General features: G+C 45.0%; 2 protein-coding genes across 3 annotated transcripts in view; both read right to left on the reverse strand.

Moving 5' to 3' along the window:
- The window catches only part of LOC103191469 (nuclear GTPase SLIP-GC-like), a 41,761-nt gene extending 41,513 nt beyond the window's left edge, over positions 1–248 (reverse strand). Inside the window, exon 1 of the mRNA XM_042338383.1 lies at positions 234–248. The gene's annotated coding sequence lies outside the window, so the exon portion shown is untranslated. The remainder of the gene's footprint in view (positions 1–233) is intronic.
- A 6,751-nt stretch (positions 249–6,999) lies between these two features.
- LOC103187315 lies at positions 7,000–24,084 on the reverse strand. 2 transcript variants are annotated; one of them, XM_007906750.1, is made up of 8 exons: positions 23,877–24,084; positions 20,973–21,144; positions 20,063–20,119; positions 15,858–16,033; positions 13,617–13,836; positions 11,035–11,209; positions 8,226–8,465; positions 7,000–7,312 (listed from the first exon to the last, which is right to left on the reverse strand). In XM_007906750.1, exons 1-8 carry the CDS (start codon positions 23,928–23,930, stop codon positions 7,255–7,257), a joined length of 1,152 nt encoding a protein of 383 aa, XP_007904941.1. In that variant the 5' UTR covers positions 23,931–24,084; the 3' UTR covers positions 7,000–7,254. The 2 variants fall into 2 exon arrangements, with proteins under 2 accessions (XP_007904941.1, XP_007904942.1); XM_007906751.1 differs by lacking the exon at positions 23,877–24,084 and adding an exon at positions 18,222–18,318 and having other exon boundaries at positions 20,973–21,095.
- Positions 24,085–24,422: the final 338 nt, after the last annotated feature.

A 24,422-nucleotide genomic window follows, 5' to 3' on the forward strand; every position in this document is an offset into this window, starting at 1 on the left:
CTTTGTCATCTCTCGGCTGGACTACTCTAACGCCCTCCTCGCCGGTCTCCCCTCCACTACCATCCATAAAATCCAAATGATTCAAAACTCTGCCACCCGCATTCTTACCCGCACCAAACTCCGCTCCCCGATTACCCCAGTTCTTGCCAGACTGCACTGGCTGCCTGTCCCGGAGAGGATTGACTTCAAGATCCTCACCCTTGTCTTCAAATCCCTCCTCTGCACCTCCCTACCTCTCTGACCTCCTCTCTCCTCAAAACAGTACCCGTTGCCTTCGTTCCTCCGGGTCTGGCCTCTTCCTCCCTCCAATCCTCCGCTCCATCCTCGGCGGCTATGCCTTCAGCTAATATGCCCCGAGGCTCAGGAACCCCCTTCCTCACTCCCTCTTTTCCTATTTTCAGGTCTCTGCTGAAAATCTTTCTCTTTGACCGCGCCTTTGGTCACTTTCCTCCCCCTCCCCCTGGCTCAGCCCCGGGATCCGTTATTGTGAAGCGCTCAAACCACAGCTTGGTTTTATACCCACTTGCTTGTTTAATCCTTCCTAACCATCTGATCTATCTCAGATACCACCTTCTTGCTTTTATCTTTTCATCCCACAAAAAGTAACAAAAGGTTCCTTCTACCTCTGACCACATGTTGACCTCAACAGTAAAAACATGGATTTTGATAAGCAAAGGCAGCTTTGCATTAAAAAACAGTGACCTGAAATAAGAAAGCTCAACTTTCTCCAATTACTAACCTCAAGGTTAGCCCATTATCACATACCAGCGCCTCTTTATTGTTCTACCTCTCACCCAAGCCATCTTGTGGTGCATCCCATCTCCTCATTAATGTGTCCAACCAAGCGAGGAAAGGACAACAAACATCCAGCAGGTCCACCCCGAGAAATACCTTAAAATTATCAATACAACCTCACTTGAAAGCATAGCATTACCAGGCACAGCAAAGACATTAGGCAAGAAAAGAGAGACATGATTCATTTCTAGTAAGGTTAAAAGAGTACAATCATCAGCAAAAATTTCACTTAAAAGCACAGTACTACAAATATTTAATAATTTCCATTTCAGGTGAAATACATAGCAATATACATTCATGGGTGCCATATGTCCTCAGGCAGTGTGTGTGTTCCTTCATTCAGCAGAGCATAGCATTCTGTGATCTGTAACATTTGTATAACTCATGCTCATTACTTGAAGAGGGTACAACTCCAGATAAGAAAATGGACAAAGTATGATCCAACAATCTCTGTTAAAACAAGTACAAAATGTAATCAAATCATTATATCAGGAGTCTCCACCTGGTCGATCGCTGGTGGGTGGTGTCTTGCGCACGCGCAAGGAAAACAAGAGGCAGGAGTGACATTAACCACAGTTTAAACATTAAAGTTTATGTTTTGTATATTGAGATGCATGAAATGCTTTGTGCATCTGCTTCGTTTTCAATTGGCCTCAATATCTTCGCAGGTCTATCGCTCCTTCCTCTTGTCTTTTTGGTCATGTGCGAGAGCGCCACCGCATGGGGATCGACCAGAGGATTATTATTATTATTATTATTAATTTAACCCAGGCTTGTCCAACCTTGGCTGCTGATGGCAAATTGGCTGCTGATGGCAAATTGGCTGCTGATGGCAAGGTGCCGGAGTTTTGTAATGTCCGAAATCCACATTAGCCACATTTTTGTGTTTCGGTTGCAGAAACATTCTGTTGCAGAAAAATAGACTGGAGAATCAGATTATGAGGTAAAAATGTAGACTAACAGTGGCAAATATTTAAGGATGTAGTACATAATTCGAAGCGGTCGCATATTCCATTGCAGAATAAGAGTACCAGAGGGAAAGCAATTCATCCGTGGCTAACTGGAGCATCAAAGCATCAGTTACGGAAAGCATCAAATTAAAAGAAAAAGCTTATAAATCTGCCAAGAAAAGAAGCAAATCTGAAGATTGGGAGAGTTTTAGAAATCAGCAAAAAAAAACTAAAAAACTCATTAAGAGCGAGAAAAAGGAGTATGAGGGTAAGCGAGCGAGGAACATTAAGTCAGATTGTAAAAGTTTTTACAAATACATTAGGAGGAATAGGCTGTGAGGGTAAATGTAGGTCCACTTCAGTCAGAGATGGGAGAAGTTGTAATGGGGGACACGGACATGGCAGAGTCCCTAAATAGGTACTTTGCATCTGTCTTCACCCGAGAAGACACAACCAGTCTGTCAACAATAGAGATGCGCCAAAGGGATAAGGACAGGGAGCAACTTAGGGAAATTTTCATTACTAGAGAATTGGTGCTCGGGAAACTGTTAGCACTAAAAACTGACAAATCCCCTGGTCCGGATGTTTTGCATCCAGAGTTTTAAAAGAGGAGCTTATGAGATAGTGGAGGCCTCATGTCTGATCTTCCAAAATTCCTTGGATTCTGGAACAGTCCCCATGGATTGGAAGATCGCAAATGTCACACCACTATTTAAAAAAGGTGGAAAGGAAAAGATGGGGAACCATAGGCCACTTAGTCTCACATCAGTGATAGGAAAAATTTTAGAATCGTTGATTAAGGATGTGGTAGTGCGGTATTTAGGGCACAATATAATTAGGCCAAGTCAACATGGCTTTACAAAAGGGATTTTTGAGAATATTTCCAGTAAACGAGATAAGGGTGAATCAGTGGATGGCTTTACAAAAGGGAAGTCATGTTTGACAAATCTCATAGAGTTTTTGAGGATATTTCGAGTAAACTCGATAAGGGTCAATCAGTGGATATGGTCTATTTGGAACTTCCAGAAGGCATTCGATAAGGTGTCGCATAAAAGGTTAGTCCAAAAGATAGGGTCCCACAGAATTGGAGGGAGCATATTAACATGGATTGGGGAATGGTTAATGGGAAGGAAACAAAGAGTGGGTATAAACGGGTCCTTTTCAGATTGGCGGGATGTGACTAGTGGAGTGTCACAAGGATCAGTCCTTGGGTCTCAGCTATTTACCATCTACATCAACGATCGAGATGAGGACATCGAAGTTAATATATCTAAATTCGCGGATGACTCAAAACTAAGAGGAAGTGTCAACACAGAGGACGACATTAAAAAAATGCAGCGAGACATAGATAGGTTAGGTGATTGGGCAGGGAGGTGGCAGATGAAGTATAATGTAGGGAAGTGTGAAGTCATCCACCTCCGTCGCAAAAACAGTAGAGCGGGTTATTTTTTAGAAGGGGAGAGATTGGAATGTGTTAGCGTCCAGAGGGACTCGGGTGTCCTTGTACACCAATCACAGAAAGTTAGTCTGCAGGTGCAGCAGCAATTAGGAAGGCAACCGGTATGTTAGCATTCATTATGAAAGGATTAGAGTATAAGAGTAGGGAAGTCTTGCTGCAACTGTATAGGGCCCTGTGAGACCACACCTGGGATAGGTGTCCAGTTTTGGTCTCCTCATTTAAGGAAGGATGTATTTGCCTTGGAGGGGGCGCAGCGTAGATTTACTCGGTTAGTACCAGGGATGAAGGGGATGAGTTACGAGGATAGGCTGACCAATTTGGGCCTATATTCTCTGGAATATAGAAGAATTAGAGGGGATCTTATAGAAACCTATAAGATCATCAAAGGGCAATGATAAAGTAGATAGTGGGAGATTGTTTCCCCGATTGGAGAAATAAAACCAGGGGTCACAACCTTAAAATCAGAGGCAGCCCTTTCGCACTGAGTTGAGGAAGAACGTCTTCACTCAAAGGGCGGTGAATGCATGGAATCCACTACCCCAAAGGGCTGTTGACGCTCAGTCATTGAACACATTCAAGACTGAGATAGACATATTTCTTATTGGAAACGGGATTAAGGGATATGGGGATAAGGCAGCGTCAGGTTATTAGCTGAAGTTAGATTAGAAGATCAGCCATGATTGAATGGCGGGGCAGGCTCGAAGGGCCAAATGGCCTACTCCTGCTACTGCATGTTATGATACGTTATGTTATATTAACAATATTTACACAGCGCCTTTTTTAACAACAACAACAAAATTACATGTGTAAAGTGCCTTTCACGTTGGGAGGACGTCCCAAGGCGCTGGACAATCAGTGTTTCGGACCCGAGCTGGGGGTTGGGATTGGGGAGACTGGAGAGCTGGGGGGAAGGAGGGTGATCGAAAGCATGGTCGAAGAGGAGCATCTTATGCTGGGTCTTGAAGGATGCAAGGGAGGGGGCGAGGCGGGGGGCCTGCAGGATGGAGTTCCAGGGGGTGGGGGCAGAGTGGCAGGAAGCCTGGCTGCCAATGGTGGGGCAGGCGAGGCGGGGGACGTGAAGTAGGCCGGGGGCCACTGAATGGAGGGAATGAGCCTGTTGATAGGTGTTAGGAGGAGATGAAGTATGTGGAGATGAAGTTTAAAGTCGGAAGCACGTCTTGAAGTGCTCGATGCTGGCGGCCGGGCACCTGAGCTGGGAGCCAAGGGAAGTGGGGTGGTGGGTGGGGGCGGGGTGGTCTATTGCTCTCCCAACGGCTCCCGCTCCCTCTAGGTGAGAAATTTACATGGCTACATGACAATAACTCATGATATCTCTTCCACACTGATACATTGAAGGATTACTCTTTTTAAAAAAAAGTGTTTTGAGGAATGCCTTTTATTGTCTTTATGTTGATCAGCAGCCAGAAAATCTGGGTATTGTTTAATCCTCAATGTTTCCCCCTAGATATGAGCATAATAATAATCTTTCCATTTGATATAATGCCTTATCACATCTTCGAGACGTCCTATAGAGCTTCACAGAATAAACTGTAAAGTGAATTGACTGTATATTTGGTGGGTGAAACCCAGCAGCCAATTGCACACAGCAGCGTCCCTCAGACAGTCGCGGATTGAGTGATCAATTTTTTTTAAAGGAATTATTACCCTCAGAAAATGATCCACCAATCGACTAACTGCTGTGTTTCTACTTACTGCTAAGTAAATGTTGAGTAAGGAAACTTACCCAAAATACCTCTTCCCAAAAGCTGCTGAAACCCTGTCCATGCCTTTGTTACCTCTCGGCTGGACTACTCTAACGCCCTTCTCGCCGGTCTCCCATCCACTACCATCCATAAAATCCAAATCATTCAAAACTCTGCCGCCCGCATTCTCACCCGCATGAAACTCCGCTCCCGATCCCCCAGTCCTGGCCAGACTGCACTGGCTGCCTATTCCAGAGAGGATCGACTTCAAGATCCTCAGCCTTGTATTCAAGTCCCTGCACTCCTCTGCACTCCTCGACCGCTCTAACCTCCTCTCTCCTCAGCACAGTACCCATTGCCTTTGCTCCTCCGGGTCTGGCCTCCTCCTCGTCCCCCAAGTCCTCCGCTCCACCCTCGGTGGCCGTGCCTTCAGCCACTATGCCCCGAGGCTGTGGAACTCCCCTCCTTACTCCCTTCGTCTCGTTCCCTCCCTTCCCATTTTCAGGTCTCTGTTCAAGACCTTTCTTTTCGACCGCACCTTTGGTCACCTTCCTCCCCCTCCCCCTGGCTCCTCCCCCTCCCCCTGGCTCCTCCCCCTCCCCCTGGCTCCTCCCCCTCCCCGGGCTCCTCCCCCTCCCCGGGCTCCTCCCCCTCCCCGGGCTCCTCCCCCTCCCCGGGCTCCTCCCCCTCCCCGGGCTCCTCCCCTCCCCGGCTCCTCCCCCTCCCCTGGCTCCTCCCCTGGTTCCTCCCCCTCCCCTGGTTCCTCCCCCTCCCCCTGGCTCGGCCCCGGGATCCGTTACTGTGAAACGCTCTGAGACGCCATCCGGCGTGGGGGGGCGCTATATAAAGTTGTTGTTGTTGTTATCCAACGTTTCCCCTGCCGGGAATCAAACCCATAAGCTGTTGCTTGTGAGGCGAGTGCTCTAACCGCTGAGCTGCAAGACTCCACAAGCCAATGTCCACAAATGCGCTATAATATTTGCACAGCTGAATCATTCATTGCAACGCCAATATGAGAAATCCTCACTTTCACAATGTACCCGACTTCTACTGTACTGGGGAACTGACATTTAAGCTGTTTAGCAGAGATAGGCATTTATTAGGAAATAAAAGCAAGAGTTGAATACTAAGAATATCAACCTTTTCACTGTCTTTGTAAAGACAGAACTAACAGATCATATAAATATGATAACCAGATCTAAAAGGGAGTTCAGGACAAATGTCTTACCCAGAGGGCGAAGAGAATATAGAACTTACTGCCAGAAGCTGTGGTTGAAGCAGAAATTTAAGAAACTTGATGTACTAGAGAAGGGAATAAAGAGGAATAGGAGGAGTTAGGAGAGGGGGTTAGGAGGGGTGGGGGCTTGTATGGGGTATAAACACTGGCATGGAATAGTTGGGCCGAATGGCCTCTTTACATGCTGTAAAGTTCTATATAATTTAATTTTATTTGGTTGGAGAATTTTTAAGCCCTGTGGGTGCAAATGTCAGCCTGGCTCAGTTGGCAGCACTCACGCTTCTGAGTGTGTTTGTGGTTTCAAACCCCAAGTCAGGAATTGAGATTACAGTCAATGCTGACACTTCAGTGCTGTTGGAGGTGCTGATCTTCGGAAGAGGCATTAAACCGAGATCGTGTCTACGCCTGTCCCGGGATATTAAAGATCCCTTGGTGCTATTTGAGAAGGGAGTTATAGAGACTGTACAGAGAACACTGTACAGTATGGAGTCCTGTAGCTCAGTGGTTAGAGCACTCGCTTTGCAAGTGAGAGACCTGAGTTCAATCCCCGGCAGGTCAGGGCGAAACCTTGGGCAAGTTTCCTTACTCCACACAGAGCCTAATAATAATCCCTCCAAAACCAAAAACAATAATAAATTGGTCATTTTCAATCCATATGACTGTTTGTGGGACATTGCTGTGCGCAATTGGCTGCCGCGTTCGCCCACAAATATACAGTCAATTCACTTTACAGTGTGTTCTGTGAAGCGCTTTGGGACGTCCTCCCGACGTGAAAAGCGCTATATCAAATGCAAGGATTATTATTATTATTATATATAACACAAGCTGAAATTCACAATATAAAATAGTCTATTGTTTATTGGTGCTTCACAACACAACATTTGTGGATTTATTGTATTTTATGGAGCGAGCAGGAGGGTGGGCAAAGAGAAGACAGCTCATGTGAAGGATAACCCCAGTGAGGCATTAATGGCTGAATGGCCTGTCCGAGTGCTGTATTATTCTGAGATTCAATTCCTCAGTGCCTGATGAATGTTGTTCCAGAATCCGAACATGAACACAAAGTTTCTCGAAGCTCCGAATGAGTTTCCAAATCTTCCTTTTCAGGAATTACTGGAGAACCATCAGCACTTTGCTAAAGGTGACAAACACTCCGTGACTGAGATTGCTGGATTAAACAGAAACAAAAAGATGAGTTTATTCTGCAGTGCAATCAATGGATTATTGAAGCGTGTTTTTAATTATTAAATCGGGATGGAATTATTTTCAACAAAACAAGTGTGCCTAGAACTGGATTTGCATATACTGAGAACAACGCTGATTGTAATCAGGATTATATTGGGATTTGTGTTAAATTTCCTCCTCCGCAACACTGCCAATCTGGGAAGCAACATTTGTATAGCAAGGAGAGAGTGACAGAAAACACTCTCCCCCACTGTCTGTAATGGACAGAGATTCCAGCTGAGTAGGATAGCACTCTAACCTACTGTTCAATTCAATATTTCACACCCCGACCCACAGAAACTCTGCTCGATTTGATCTACCGAGTTCCCATGGCTTGATAGGGATTATAACAGGATATCTTAATAATAAATAACGCAAATTAGACCTCAATGTTCCATCTGATTTTGGGTGACGGATTATAGACTCAATGTAGGCTGAGTCACAACAAAAGGTATAGCAGAGTTCATCTTGATTTGCTCCTATTGCCTTCACATGGAAACAATGTGAATTAAATCAGTGCTAAAGCCAAAATGCAATTTGTAACCTAAAGCACAAGTGAGAACTGCTGGACTTTACTGAGAAATGAGACAGGGATTCTCAGACGTACAGAAACAGTTAATAAACAGGAAGCCCGCAATTCAATCTGGTCTTTTTTTCTTAATTAAAAAATTTAAGAATTGTGGAGATTCTCCAAACTAGTGTTAACCTGGATGACGTTTTTTTTTCAAAAATACTGGCTTCCAAAATATGACTCGATTGAAGAATTCACTCTATTTATATTCGTCAGCATGTTTCACGTCTCAAGCACTGCCAGTTGGGCATCCGAGCTGGAGACAGGAGCTGAAAGAGTTACATACCAGTGAAAGTAACACTGTCCCTCGAACACACCGTCTCTCTGTCTGTTTTCCGGACATTCCAGTTCCACTCCGAGGCAGAATTCTGGCACATCCGGCAATCGGCCCAGATACCGCACCACCCCAGCTCCCACTCTGCCGCTGGGCAGAATCACCTTCACCCGGTGCCCAATCTGCATCTCCGAGATGGAACGAGGGGCAAAGACTTTGGCTGGCCGTCTGCTTCTGATATCTGCCTGAAATCTGCGAGAGGGAAGATGGAAACTCGATCAGCAGACAAAGGTTTAATAGACAAGCTACAGTCCTTAATTCTACAATTGAACCACAATAGAGTGCTGTGGTTTGGGATCTGTATGATCAGAGCCCATGTTATAACACGGCACATCATAAAATGGCCCAGGGTCAGTGCTTCCGGGTCATTAATGTTGTCACTTCTTGCATGATATATCCCAGTAACTCTACCATGAAAGAGGATAAGATGTAATACATGTGATGGGCAACAGCAGCAATGCACATGGATGGAGTTTCCTAGGGACTGCAGGGACTATAAACCTCTCACTATTTTGTCCAAGCCCCACCTTGAAGAGTTTGAGCTCACAGTCTAGGCAGAAATTCCAGTGTAGTGCTGGTGGGAGCATTGCATTAAGTGAGGAGCCATCCTTTGATTGGGATGTTAAACTGTCTGCCTTTTCCACAGAGGGTTGTTAAAGATCCCTTGGCACTACTCAAAAAGAAAGAAAAGGGAGTTTGTCCTGGTCTCCTGGCCAACAATCCTCCAGAAAAGAATGTGTAGTCACCCACTTCATGGCTGTTTGTGGGACATCTCCATGTGCAAATTGGCTGCTGCATTTGCCCATAAATATACAGTTGACAGCAATTGCCCGTGAGATGTTTTGATTGTGTAAGTGCTATATGAAATGCAAAGACAGTAATAACATAATAACAGTATAATTTGTTCAAAAACACCAAGGCTGGCAAGTAGCACTAATCCACCAGCTGCAACAGGAATAAACAGCTCTGTTCATTTTGGGGTTTAATCACAGCTCAGAGCAGGATTCTCTCCACCAGGGTGTGAAGCACTCTAGGACACTACACCACATGAAAGGCACTAGATAAATGCAAGTTGCTGTTGTTGTGAGTAATTGATTTCCATTAGACCGCAAACAATTTGTGAGGGCAAACCCAGATATCCGAATATTTAAGCCCTCAAGCCAACAGTCTGATCATAAACTGATAAAGAGGATAACTTAAACTTAAACAGGATAACTTTCTGGATCAGTAGGTTTCCAGTCTAACGAGCAACGAAGCAGTGCTGGATCTAGTTCTGGGGATTGAAGTGGGGCAAGTGGAGCAGGTTTCAGTAGGTGAGCATGTGGACAACAGTAATCACAACATCATTAGGTTTAGAATACTTATGGAAAGCAATCAAAGGTGAAGATATTCAACTGGAAGAGGGCTAATTTTAATGAGTTAAAAGGGGCCTAACCATGGTGGACTGGAAAGAAAGATTGGCAGGTAAAACAGCTAACGAGCAATGGAAAGCCTTCAAGGAGGTTCAGTTTGGGGACAGAACAAATACATTCCCACAAAGGGGAAAAATAGGGCATCCAAACCTCCCTGGATAAATTGGGAAATTTGGATTAAAATAAAACCGAAAAAGGAGGCTTATGATAAATGTCAAGTCCAAAACACAGAAGATAATCAAATAGAATACAGAAAGTACAAAGGAGAACTGTAAAAGGAAACAAGAGCGACAAAGAGATTGTATGAGAAAAGATTAGTGGGTAACATAAAAGGGAACCCTAAGGTATGTAGTTTATATGGATTTTCAAAAGGCATTTGATAAAGTGCCACATAAGAGACTTGTAGCAAAATAGAAGCCCCGATATTAAAGGGACAGTGGCAGCGGATACAGAACTGGTTGGGAGACGGAAAGCAGAGAGTGTGGTGAACGGTTGTTTTTCTGACTGGAGGGAAGTGTGCAGTGGTGTCCCCCAGAGATCAGTATTGGGACCACTGCTGTTTGTGATCTATATAAATGACCTGGACTTGGGTATAGGGAGTACAATTTCCCAGTTTGCAGATGATACTAAGCTGGAAAAGTAGTGAACAGTGAGGAGGATAGTAACAGACTGCAAATGGACATAGACAGACTGGTAACGTGGGCAGACACGGGGCAGATGAAATTTAATGTGGAGAAATGCGAAGTGATGCATTTTGTGAGGAAGAATGAGGAGAGGCAATATAAGCTGATGGGACAATCTTAAAGGGGGTGAAGGGACAGAGAGACCTGGGGGTCATATAAGGAAATCTTTGCAGGTGGCCGGACAGGGAGATAAAGCTGTTAAAAAAGCATCCGGGATACTGGGCTTTATAAATAGGGGCACAGAGTACACAAGTCAGGAAGTTATGATGAACGTTTATATAAAACACTGGTTAGGCCTCAGCTCGAGACTGGGTTCAGTTCTGGGCCCCACACTTTACGAAGGATGTCAAGGCATTGGAGAGGATGCAAAGGAGATTGACCAGGTACCAGGAATGAGGGGCTTCAGTTATCAGGCGAGGCGAGAGAAGCGAGGATTATTCTCCTTGGAGCAGAGAAGATTAAGAGGAGACTTCATAGAAGTTTTAAAAATTATGGGGGATTCAATAGGGTGAACAAAGAGAAACTATTTCCGCTGGCGGGTGGGTCGGTAACCCTTGTATCCCTCAAAATATACAGTCAATTCACTTTGCAGTATATACTATGAAGCCAATTTAGACTTTGACTTTCCCTGCTTCGTAAATGTACTTTAGGATTTCAGTGTCTAACCTGGCTGGGAATTGAGGTCTCGAAACATTGCAACTCAGTGCAGATGAAGGGAGGACATCACATCCGCGCGGAAAACTGGACGAAGGGATTCCAGTGAGCTCGAGATTTCCATTCGGCTCTCCTGTAATTGACACAACTTCCTCTGGGTCAATTTCATCAGGATCCAGCGGGAAATCTGTAAAACCAAAGGGAACTGCATTTACTTTGCAACAAAAAAATCTTTTTACCTCCCAAAAGTTAACATTTTACAAACATAATAATGCTTACAGTTATTATGCATAACATGATAATATAGAGTCTTATGTCATCGAGATGTCTCAAAGTGCTTCACAGGAAAGACTGCCAAGTGACTGTGACTTCTTGGAGCTGAAATTGGCTCCAAAATGACTTACTTGCCAACCGAATGGAATGTTGAAATTGAGTCAAAGTTCCAGCTTTTTAATGTGCAGGAAACATCGAGTGAGTGTGAAACTGTGTTCAGAGTGTTTAAACGGACCACATGCTTTGTGTGGTTTTCCTGCAACCTGGAGTCTACCACATGTTCTGTGATTTGATCTCTTTGTGTCTGGAATAAGTATAAAGTGATGCAGCCGTCAAGCTGCTCCATGATCTCCTCTCCTCCACCTTCAACTCTCTTGTCCCCCTAAAATCCAGGACTGGCTCCAAACCCACCTGCTCCCCTGGTACAACAGCCATCTTCGCTCCCTAAAATCACAAACCCGGTTGCTCAAGAGCAGGTGGAAGAAAACCAGCCTAGTGGTTCATTGCCAGCTGTGGCTCAAGCACCTTCACACCTACCGCCACTCCCTCTCGCAAGCAAAAACTCCATATTACTCAAAGATCATTCTGGAGACCAAAAATAACTCCAAAATTCTACTCTCCACCACCCACCAGCTCCTCCTCTCTAGCACCCACAATCATAACATTGAATGCCAAGTGTGAAGAGGTCGTGGATTTGCTTACCTCTAAGATAGAAAACATTGCTGGAAACCTCACCCTCCCATCCTGTGTCGCCTACCGCACCCCCATTCTGTCTCCTTCACACCCCCCACACACTCCCATCTCTCCTTCCTCCCTCTCATCCTTCATCACCCTGATGATCACCCAACTCCCCCTCCTCTGCCCACTGCTGGAGACACCATTAATCAGTCCCTCTCCTCAGGATCAGTCACACTCCCTCTCAAAACCACCGTCATCACCCACCTCCTTAAAAAGACCTACACTTGATCCCTCCAACCTCGGGCACTACTGCCCTATCTCAAACCTGCCCGACCAAAGCTTTGGAACACGTTGTTGCCAACCAACTTCATGCATACCTCTCCCTCCATTCCCTATTCAAACCCATCCAGTCTGGTTTCCGCCTTGCCCACAGTACAGAGACAGCGCTCGTGAAAGTTACAAATGATCTGCTCTCTTCTGTGACCAGGGCTCCCTCTGCCTCCGCGCCCTCCTGGACCTCTGTGTTGTTTGACACAGTCGATCACGCCATCCTCCCCCACTGTCTCTCCTCCATCATCCACCTCAGTGGGTCCGAACTCGCTTGGTTTGAGTCCTACCTTACAAACCGCCAGCACTACATTTCTGCAAACGGTTTTCTTCTCGCCCCCCCCCCGCCCAGTCACCTGCGGGGTACGTACCCCAAGGCTTCATTCTTGGTCCCTTCTATTCCTCATCTACATGCTCCCTCTCAGTGATGTCATCCACAGACATGGGATTAACTTCCACACGTACGCGGATGACACTCAACTCTACTTCTCCAGCTGCGTCCCCCAGTCCCCCGATGTTCTGTCAGCTTGTCAAGGCCTGGATGAGCACAACTTCTTGCAGTTAAGTGTCAACAAGATGGAAGCCATAATCTTTGGCTCCCGTTGACATCTTCTGTCCTGCAGGTCAGACCTCAACCTACCCAATCTGTCTTTAAAATTCTCTGAACCCGTATGCAACTTAGGCGGCAGGTTTGATCCCCAGTTATCCTTCCTCCCCCACATCAGGTCCCTGGCCAGGAGTGCTTTCCTCCACCTCTGCCACATTGCCTGTCTCCGACAATACTTCACTCCACAAGCTGCCGAAACCCTTGCCCACGCCTTTGTCACCTCTCAGCTGGACGACTCAAAGGCCCTCCTTGCCGGTCTCCCCATCTTCACTATTCACAAAATTAAACTCACCCAAAACTCCGCCGTCCGCATTCTCACCCACACTAAATTCCACACCCTGATTATCTCAGTCCTTGCCAAACTCCATTGGCTCTCTGTCACAGATCAGATCCACTTCAAGATCCTCACTCTAGTGTTTAAATCCCTCTATACCTTGGCACCGCCCTATCTCTCCAACCTACTTTCTCCTTACAGCACTACCATTCACAATGATGCCATACAAATGTAAGTTGTTGTTGTCATTATAAAACATTTTTCACCGCGATGGCGAAAAACGCACAGACATTGACTTTTTTTGTTCTGCAAATGATTGAGATATTTGGATTTTGAAAAGGCAAGCAAACCTTAAAATAGTTTCAGTGAATTTGCATTGTAGTAAATTCCGATGTAATTAAAGCCCAATGAGACAAGCTCAATTTTGTCACTAACCTAATGAAGGTTGACAGCTAGTCCTAGGTTCTCCTTCCTTTGACTCGGAAATGCTTATCTTGTCACTGCTGGTGAGGTCCAGCTTTCTCTGCCCACGTGCTGTTGGGAGTTGGATCTGACTTGCTGGTCTTCTCTCTGACAAGAAGATTGGCTTCATTCTCATTGATGAAATATCTTCACCCTTTCTAATTATTGTCTGATCACTCGAGTTAGGGTGCATCTGGTGATTACAATTAATACAGAGTTTATTTTTATATAATATACATGATAAATTGGCCACTCACTTCATGACTTCATTGTCCCACAACCAGCCATGGAGTGAATGATCATTATATTTTTAATTTGGGGTATTTGTTGGCCAGGACACTGGGAGAAACTCCATTCTCTGTAATCTGCAATAAGGATAAAGAAATTAAACCTGGAACAAAACTGTCAGAAAGATCAAGGCAGTAGAACGAGATGGCTTTGGCTCAGTTACGAGGGCGAGTGTGAGTTAGGTACTTCTTTATAATGTGATGGTGGTGACATCATGGCCCAGGGGTCTGCAAACTCGTCTGAACGGAGCCTCACTGTATGTTATTGCCACCCCTTAGGTAGAAGGAATACCTCACCATCTATAAGAGCAGTACCCCCAATGCACACTCTGAGGTCCCCAGCCTTGGCTCTTTCTTGCCAACCTGCACTTAATACTTTCTGAAATTGGGCAAGCAGGGAGAGAGAAACCACATTGCATTCCAATAATTTATTTCCATGTGCAGGTGGGTTGCATAGAAATCTCTGTTTGGTCTGGACATTCTTTTAAGCATGGTAATGGGTTTCCACGTGTGTCAGATACCCAGCGGACCAAAAAAAAGTCTGAATGAAGCATCATTTGCATGGAGTCTCACTGGCTCTTATTCCTGTAGTTTTAGTGAGTGTCAGAGTACATCAACAAAGGTGAAACACTAGGTGTTTGAGCAGGTAGTTACCTTGGAGAGACTTCTAACAAGGAGTTGGTCAATTTGCCCACCCAGCGCGACCTTTTAGCCAAAATCAATTGTAGTTTCTATTCTTATCCGTTACTCCTTGACTAGCACCAGCCAGAAACATGCTCCTGTTGAGATTCACTTGTGGTCCCCTGAACTCAACTGAATCTCACTGAGGGGGGAAGAGGATGGGAAGGATTGAGCTCCTGGCAACAGCTATGCTTTTACCCCTCTGGTGGCTGGGAGCGGTTTTGCAGCACTTCTGATCTGAGGACTATGATCTGCTCTCATTAAGTGGAGTGGAGATACTGGAATACAACAAGAACAATTACTTGCATTTATATAGCGCCCAACATGCAGGGTAGCGTCCCAGAGCGCTTGTCCAGAGCTCACTTGGTCACTAGGCTCAGGCTGGCTCTGCCCTGACGGAGAGGAGATCCTGTCGCTTGACCTGCTTTACATGGTTCAGGTCCACATTGTCCTTTGACAATTTGGGGCCTGGAGGAGTTTGTGGGGTGTTGGGACTTGTCTGCTGGGACAACCCTTGTTCCCTAGTGGAACGTATTTGGTATAATTTGATCAATGGGGGTGAGCAAGCCTAACCTCGCTCACCAATAAAAAGCAGCTTGTTCACCCAGCTCAAACCGTAAGTGACTTTATGTATTATAACTGACTTAATTTAAGGCTTTGGGGTGTCATCAAATTGTATGCTTGTGGATAATAAATATTTTGAATTTATTTCGAGTAGTGCGTATTTTAATTTGTTAATATAAACCGGATACTGGTTTTGTCCTCCTGACTTGAAAAACCCTGCCCCTAAGTCACTGGGGAATTGAGTGTAAAATACTGTCTCTGTGACAATAACAAAAGGGGAATGAAATGTTGAAATGGGTTACCAGGAATGTGGGAGAAACCAGGGATGACCCATCTCAGATAACGCAGTGTTCCCCCAACTATTGACACTGGAGTGTCAGCCTCGTCTGTGAGTTCAAAGACCTGACGTGGTGCTTGAACACACATCCTTCTGACTAGGAGGCGGGAGTGCAATCCACCGAGCCACAGGCTGACACTGGGCTGATTTCAAGTACATATCCCTTTCAAAAGGCATTTGGATATATGCTTGAAAAAGAAAAATTGCAAGGCTATGGGTAGTGGAGCGGAACTAATCTTTCAAAGAGCCAGCACAGGCACGATGGGCTGAATGACTGCCTCCTGTGCTGTAAGATTCGATAATCCAAGTAAGCCATACAACGGAAGGAAAAAGCGATTTGTTTACCTGGTCTTTTGGTTCTCTCTGCTCTGCTGGTAACTGGTGGCATCTGCATTCCCACTCCGCCTGGAGCTTGGCGAGTTCCGATTTAAAACACTGGATTTCTTCTTCAGTCCTCTGAATTCTCTTCTTCGCCTCTTCACTCTTCTCTTGCAGAGCAACAACCTTCTGTATCAGTTCCTCTGTTACATTAAACCAAACACATGTGAGTCTAAGAGACTGGCTCAAAAATCAGTTGCCTGAACATAATATCCCCTTGGTCTTAGCCTCAAAACCATTTTGTCTATAAAAATGAACATTGCACAGAATTGTGGAACATGTACGGTTCAGTGTGAATCAGGAAGCTAGTTTTCCACAGTTCTTTAGGTTATAAATCAAGACTGAATTAAAAAAATTTCTACAATTTTGCGCAATCTGAAATTTCAAGAGAAAATGGAAATTAAGACTAAGGCTATCTGATTTTCAGGCCTTACAGTCTAAACAAATTAAGAGCTGGTCTCCCCATCAAGTGGTGTCTGACATGAAATCTTAACACGTTTCCAGCTTCATTGTACATTATTCTATTCCTCACCAAAACTGCATTGATATGTCCCATATCAGGAGTATCAGTCAATGTTATTAAAATGGGTCGTCCTGATGTGAAAGGCGCTAAATCAAATGCAAAGATTATTATTTTATTATTACAGTGAATGCTATTAAATCAAATGTCATTGACCATTTCAATAACATTAATACATTAATTATATATTAATGCAGATATTAATGCAGTTTTGGTGAGTCATAGAATAATGTACAGTGAGTGTACCGACTATATTTTGCTGACTGGCTATTTGGCACACATTAAATGACGAGTGGGCTGCAATTACATTGGATGGAGTGGGAGTCCGAGTAGTGGAAGATGGGGAATAGTATGTTTGTGACCAAAGACAGTCAAAGAGGAATTTTCGATGGATTTTGAATGTGGCGAGAGATCTGCAGCTCGTGTACTATCCCGCACCAGACTTCGGGACCACATCACTCCCACCCTCGCTCGCCTCCACTGACTCCCCATCCCCTAGAGGATCGATTTCAAGATCCTCATCCTCGCCTACAAGGCCATTCACGGCCTCGCTCCCTCCTACCTCTCTGATCCACTATCCCCCTACCTACCTGCCCATACCCTCCGTTCCTCTGGCTCCGGTCTGCTCCACACGCCCACCCCAACCGCCCTACCATCAGTGGCCTTCAGCCTCTCAGCCCCGAGGCTCTGGAACTCTATCCCCCAGTGCCTTCGCCGCCTCCTCCCTTTCCTCCTTCAAGGCCGGTCTCAAGACCTTTCTCTTTGACCGAGCCTTCAGCTCCCCTCTCGACTCTCTACCCCCTCCTCGCTCCCTCCCTTCCCTCACCCTGACCATTTCCCTCCTGCTCGGGTCCTGACCCAACTGTACAGCGCCTTGGGACGTCCTCCCGACATGAAATAAATGGAATCTTGTTGTTGTTGAGATAGTGTGAGGTCCAGGGATTTGAGGAGAGTTCCAGAAAGCGGGGCAGAATTGGCTGAAAGCTCGCTCTCCAATGGTCTCAAATAAATTGCTGTCAAGTGTAGTGACTTTATTAGTCAGACAAACTGTGCTGCACATTTGAACTTTTTGACACAATAAAACAAAGATAGATTGTTAGTTTCAACGAACCCGTTTTAAGATTAAAAGGTGCACATATGTGACTCAACACTAACAACAACAAACATTTTTAAACATTTCACATTTTTAAAGCACCTTTCACGTCAGGAAGACGTCCCAAGGTGCTGGACAGACAGAGTTATGTACCCGAGCTGAGAGTCGGGGTGGGGGAGGCCAGTAGTGGGGGAAGCAGGGAGATTCAAAGCACGGTCGAAGAGGAGGGTTTTGAGGTGGGTACTGAAGGTGGCGAGGGAGGGGACGAGGCAGAGGGACTGCAGGATGGAGTTCCAGAGAGTGGTTGCAGTGTGTCAGGAGGCCCACCCGCCAATAGTGGGGTGAGCAGGGAAGTAGGCCAGAGCCCGCTGAGCGGAGGGAGCGAATAGGGTAGAAGGGGGTTAGGAGGTTGGAGAGGAAGGGGGGAGCAAGACCGTGGAGGGCATTGAAGGTGAGGATCAGGATCTTGAACTGTATTCAGATGGGTAGACTTGGACCGATGGGTCGAATGATCTCGTTCTGCACTGTGACTGTGATATCTAGGGTTGTAAAAGTCTGCAGCTGTTGGGAAGTTTGTTAATGATAGATAACTCTTTACATCTGAACTTCAGTCACACTGGAGCCATGCCTGCCTCGCCTCGCTCACTGTGATCAGCTGTAATCAGGTTTGGCTTGTGCAGGGGATCTCGTCAGGTGCAGACCTGACGAGATCCCCTACCTGTGTGTTGAGAGTCAGTCAGGAACACAGGTGGCACTCGCAGCTGCTCTGTTATTGCCCCGGATGCCAGCTCCGGGAACTCTGCCGCATGTTTGACCTGAAAAGGCAACAAAAAGTAGCAAAAAAAGACAAGAAAATAAATCCCAATGAGTCTGTGAACATACTGTAGACCTCCAGTGTAGAAACAGGGTAAAACATTGACAGTTCCATTTAACATAATAATCCTTGCATTTGATATAGCGCCTTTTGATGTCGTTAAGACGTCTCAAAGCGCTTCACAGTGTATACTGTAAAGTGAATTGACTGTGTATTTTGTAGCTGAAACGTAGCAGCCAATTGTGCACAGCAACGTCACATACACAGTCGTGGATTGAGTGACCACATTTTTTTTTGAAAAGCGGCGTGTGGATAAGGAACCTTGCCTACCGTTTCGCCCTACCCGGGAATTGAACTTGGGCCCTCTCGCTTGCGAGGCGAGTGCCCTAATCAATACACTACAAGGACATGACATTCTGGTAAATAAACAATCCTTGGCTTACATTTGTTTCAGGGTTGAGAGTGTCAAAGCACTTTACAGGTGTATTGTAAGCATGCTCAGTGACCACTTTGCACACTATCAAGTCTCACAAACACCCATGAAGTTAATGACTAACGACTGCAGGATTGCTGGCCAAGAAACCAGGCAAGTGGTCCTGAGACCTCGGTTTGATGTTTCATCCAAAAAATGGCTTGGGTTGGATGGGTTGGAGGATTGGATTGTGTTTGGATGAGATGGTATTGGAGGGTTTTATTGAGTAGGGTGAGTTAGATTAGGTTTTGTCTGATGATGACTTTTTGTGTATATTCAGAAAACACTGCACTTGAATTCGAGGCCAGGCAGAGATGGAGATACACTTGTGAGATACCCTAACGTTAAATAGAACCAGAAGCAAGTTTTGAGCTGAACTGATCACTGCAACATCCTAACACTGGGATCTGTGGTCTCATTCAGATTCAGTTCCAGTGAGTGACAAATACGTCTTCTCTAAATAAATAATGAATTAGCCCAGACAAAAATGGCCATAGCTCCAGTTAGCAATACCAATAGATCCTGTGTATGGAGCAGGGGAGAGGGATTAAGATTTTTTTAAATTCATGCAATATTCATCTGACAAACTGAATGTGTAGCGCTTAGGAGTTAGTTGTGTTTCAGTTTTACACAATCTCAATAGTTTTTCAGAATAAGCACCTACAGAGCTGGGTTTGGGTTTAACTCTAGGTGCCAACTATACGACAATTAAATGACTACTCTCACAAGAGGTAATACTAGACAGTCTCCAATTGAACTCTTGCTCTTGTTATTTTGAACCTTTTAATCGTTCACTGTGTGGCTGAGCAACACTGCTCATGTTTCAGTTATTCACAACCTGTTCATGTACGATGTGAGAGTGACAGTTACTACGTTCCTCTGAACTTGCAGGATGTACAGGGTGTCCACAAAGTCCTGTTACCCTCTGTTTTGTGTCTTACAATGAATTTTTATTTTCTGTTACAGATGAGTTGAGTGTAACAATGTCTGACATCAGTGACCTCCTCCTCACTGACTCCATCCACATTACGGGAAATGTTGCACGGAACAAGGTGCCGAGTTATTATCTGTCGTGAAAATGATGGCGCTCGCACACACCAATCCTCCGGACGTCTAAACACAGTTAAACACTTGTACTGAATGCAATGAAGTACTTCTGAATACAATTATCATCATTCTTCCACATGATTCAGTTGTTGGTCAGTGCACTGGATAAAAAAATAAATGGGTAACAGAACTGTGTGGACAACCTGTAGAATAAAGAGACACTCACTATAGTGGTTGAGTAACAGAGAGGATCTGGGCTCGGTCCAGTGTTGCTCAGTTTGCGCTGCAACAAAGTAAAACGAGAGTTCACACGTTAGATTCCCCTCTGCAGCAAAGTGTATAATAAGGGTTTGAGGGACTTAGTCACTTTTGGTCACATTATCATTCGGTTCAACACATTTTGACTTGTGTTATGAAGTTAATAAATACCTGTAATGTTTTATTTTTCAGTGTACTCCACACGACACAAGCTACGACTACACCTGCACAATCTGCCAACCTGCAGTCGTGGTGTATATGGATAAGGTACTGAGAGGGTACAATAGAGCCCATTATAAGGCACGTAGATTTGTTCATAACACAGTGACCTGGGGAGTCGCGCGTCCCAGAAAACACCAATGGTCGCACTCGCGGAACGCTGCGCACGTGACCTGATGACCTGGAAGTTAGCAATTTTTTTTAACATGGAAAGGCGTTAGGTTTCTGTCCAGGATCACACGATCGGTCATGTCACGACACGGAAGTGCAGCCCAGCGATCGCGCCTCGTTATAAGGCTGGTTAGGAATTTATAAACCACCCCCACCCCCCCCCCACCCAAACTAACAACGTTCTCGGTTTAACAGATCTTAACATTCAAACGCACAGGCAGGCAGACAAGCAATGTGGCATTGGAGGGATAAACAGATTGTGACAGAAACAGGTGGAATCTTGGTTGGAGATGATTTGTTTTCTATTTGCTTTGATGATTAGCCTGTAAGCCGCTAGAACCTTCCCACCACACACACAAACTCCAGTCCATTTTGCACATGTTCCAGTGTCTAAACACATAGCCAGGGGGTAATAGACTATTTTTTAACAGTAACATTTTGCGGAATTATCTGCTGAGAAGTACAAGGAAGATTAGTCAAATCGTTACCACCAACGTCATCCTCCACCAGTTCAGCATTCTGCTGAGAATCGTCGCTAGAGCCAGGCGTAGGTGCTGCAGGACCATCTCTGCTTAATGTCCCTTCTTTGGCCAGTTGTACGTCCACCTCTGGATTACAGCTCTTCACTGTACCCTGTGGAACTGCTTCACCCGCTAGATGCTACCGAAAGATACAGAATTAGCTTTCTACAAACACTTGTTCGGTCTTCAACAACAGCAACAATAACTTGTAGACAGCCCCTTTCAAGTAGTCAAATGTCTCAAAAACACTTTACAGAGATGTAGTAGGATGCAAAGCTGGGGAGAGATTCGAGGTGGGGGGTGCAGGAGGTGGGCAAAGATGGAGTTGAAGAGGTACATTTTCAGAACAACAACTTGAATTTATATAGTGTCCTTTACATGGGGTAGCACATTGGAGTGCTTCAAGGTTTCTGAAGGCGGGGTGGGGGTGTTGAGATAGGGGAATTTGGGGACAGATTGCTAGAAACCTGGGGTAAAGTGGCGGAGGGGAGAGGACAGGGTGGAAAAAAAAGACAGAAGACGAAAGAGGAGAGAAGATAAGAACAAGAAAATTGGAAGTGAAAGAATATATATATAAAAAAGTGCAGCCAATATTTGTTCCTCCTGGTTTCACAAATCTTCACATTCAAAGACACAGGCAGACAGACAAGCAGTGTAACGTTGGGGTATAAATAGATTGTGACAGAAACAGGTGGTCTCTTGGTTGGAGATGTTTTATTTCTAGTTTGTTTGAGGATGTCAGCTGCTTTAAATCGTAAGAACAGAAATCAGCGAAAACCTTTCCACCACGCACACAAACTCTAGTCCACTTTACACAAAACTAAACACAGGTTGATAAGACATAGGAAACTTTCCTTTGAAATTCATCAGAAAGGTATTTAGATATAAACCAGGACTCACCGTAGGACAAGACAAGCATCAACAATGCATTTAAACAACCCCTTCGTGTAGGATAAGGTTACAATCACTACGGAGGCTGAATGGGAACATGAACAAAGTGGCAGCTGAAGGACTGGGAGTGAGTTGCCTGAGGTGTGGTGTAGAGGTGGGTTTTAAGAAAGATTTAGAAAGCAGAGAGAGAGGGTGTGAAGCGGAAGGAAATTGGGAGAGAGTCCTGGAGATCGGGGAGCATAGTGGAAATTGTAACCCAATTCAATATTTTTAACAGTCACCATTATAACCACACTTATCGTGGTCTCTCTCGGAATTTAGTCCCGTTGAAGGAAAAGATGTGAGGGTATTAGGAGTAAAATGACAAACAACAACAACAACAAGATTTCATTTATAGATCGCCTTTCACGTCGGGAGGACGTCCCAAAGAGCGGGACAGTTGGATCGGGACCCGAGCAGGGGGGAAATGGTCAGGGTTAGGGGAGGGAAGGGAGGGAGCGAGGAGGGGGTAGAGAGTCGAGAGGGGAGCTGAAGGCTGAAGGTCGAAGAAAAAGGTCTTGAGACCTTTCTTGAAGGAGGAGAGGGAGGAGGTGGCGAAGGCACTGGGGGATAGAGTTCCAGAGCCTCGGGGCTGAGAGGCTGAAGGCCCGGCCACCGATGGTAGGGCGGTTGGGGCGGGGGGTGTGGAGCAGATCGGAGCCAGAGGAACGGAGGGTACGGGCAGGTAGGTAGGGGGATAGTAGGTCGGAGAGGTAGGAGGGAGCGAGGCCGTGAATGGCCTTGTAGGTGAGGATGAGGATCTTGAATTCGAAACTCTGAACCTCAGTGACTTTCTTAATGCTCTAAGCGGTTCCTGTACTTTACACAAGAGGAATTATTAAATGATCTCAAAGTGAACCATCACAAATAGAATTTAAAGAGAAGTTAAAACAAATTCCTGCGTAAACCCTCCCATCGGGGTAATTGAGTGAACAATCCAGGTTGTATTATTATTAACAATAATCCTTAAATTTGACACTTTGCCTTTCACATCGGAAGGACGTCCCAAAACGCTTCACAGGATAAAATGTAGTGACTGTGTGTTTTTTAGGCAGACATTAATCTGTGTGAGTCAATCCTGATTGGCAGGATCCCGTAGGGACAATCCCAGCAGACAGCTACTACAGTGTTGTACAGGGTGTTTGACCAGCACTTCACCTTTTGAGTCCTCTAAACCAGATAGATAATTATAATAATAATCCTTGCATTTGATATAGTGCCTTATCACATGTTCGAGATGTTTCAAAGCGCTTCACAACTCCACTTCCAAAACTTCACGTTCCACTTCCAAAACATTATCTTTGTGTAAAAATAAGGAAGATTATTTGATGGTTTGTATACATCGTGCTTTACTGCACCTCTAGCTTTTGGTTAGTTATGCGAGCGTTTAGTCTCCTGAAATTCCACATTATACCTGTTTCTTATCATTTAAAAGACCTTCTCACATTATCACTGAAAGTCTTCATTCCTCCATAGGAACAAGCCTCATTCTTCCTGTTAACTGTTGCAAATGCTGATTTCAACTGCAAAACACACCGTCACTACATCTTACAGTAAACCTTGTACAATGCTTTGAGACCGCCTCCCAATATGAAAGATGCTATAACGAGTATAAGCATTATCATTCTACAATATATTATTCCACTGAAAAGCGTTTTTTTTCTTTAAAAAATCATTGCCTACTTTAGAGTTTCACAGGCTGAATACAATCGCACAACTGGGTACCTTTATATTTATATTTCCAAACAAGTTCCTTTAGGAATCATTGGCAGCATCTATAAGGCAGCTCTACACGCATAATGCAAGATATGAGGCAACAGTTAATAGCAAATACATAATAAAAACAATCCTTACACTTGATATAGTGCCTTATCACATTGTTGAGACTTTTAACTTATCTGACGTTAAGGAGTGCGATTGCAGTCCTGCATGAAATCCTACCAGTATCAGACTGTTCTTGAAAAAGTGCAGTGTTTTACCAGTCAAATCTCCCATCAAATCCCAGCAAAATCCTGTCCCGCTTCATCCGGAGTGAATTCTCATGGTTCTGTGCACTCTTGATTACCCAGAGCTCGACTCCAGCTTCTCTCGGCCGGGCTGTGAATCTTGACAACACACAGCCAGCTCCCAATCTGTCCACTGCAGGGAAACCAGCAGCAGTGACTGTGCACGGTCTGTCTGGTGTTGCTGTGTCACTCTTAGTAACTGCATAGTTGAGTTGACGTGTAAACAAACACAGTGGGACAGTCACTACCTTAACTGCAAGTGAATCGTAACCCAGAACTTCAAATCCTTTGTTCTGCATACTCCCAAATCACCGTATGAAAGGAATGGTGTGTTGACAAGACTGTTCTCGAAGGGTTACTTTTCACCACTGCAACCCACTTACCATGGAGGCTCCCAACAGTGAATCAAGAATTATTTTACATTAATATACAATAGCGTGTTTCACACTGGGAGGATGTGTCCTGGAGCTTCTTACAACCG

The sequence above is a fragment of the Callorhinchus milii genome, unplaced genomic scaffold (assembly GCF_018977255.1).
Source record: "Callorhinchus milii isolate IMCB2004 unplaced genomic scaffold, IMCB_Cmil_1.0 Scaffold10, whole genome shotgun sequence".
Lineage (NCBI taxonomy): Eukaryota > Metazoa > Chordata > Chondrichthyes > Chimaeriformes > Callorhinchidae > Callorhinchus > Callorhinchus milii.

Coding starts and splice junctions, on each gene's coding strand:
- LOC103187315 (XM_007906750.1), bottom strand. CDS start 23,930: ATGGGAGATTTGACTGGTAAAACACTGCACTTTTTCAAGAACAGTCTG. Junction 16,034..20,062: donor TCTGTTACTCAACCACTATA/GTGAGTGTCTCT, acceptor TTAATGTAACAG/AGGAACTGATACAGAAGGTT. Junction 11,210..13,616: donor TAGCTGTCAACCTTCATTAG/GTTAGTGACAAA, acceptor TTGGTTTTACAG/ATTTCCCGCTGGATCCTGAT.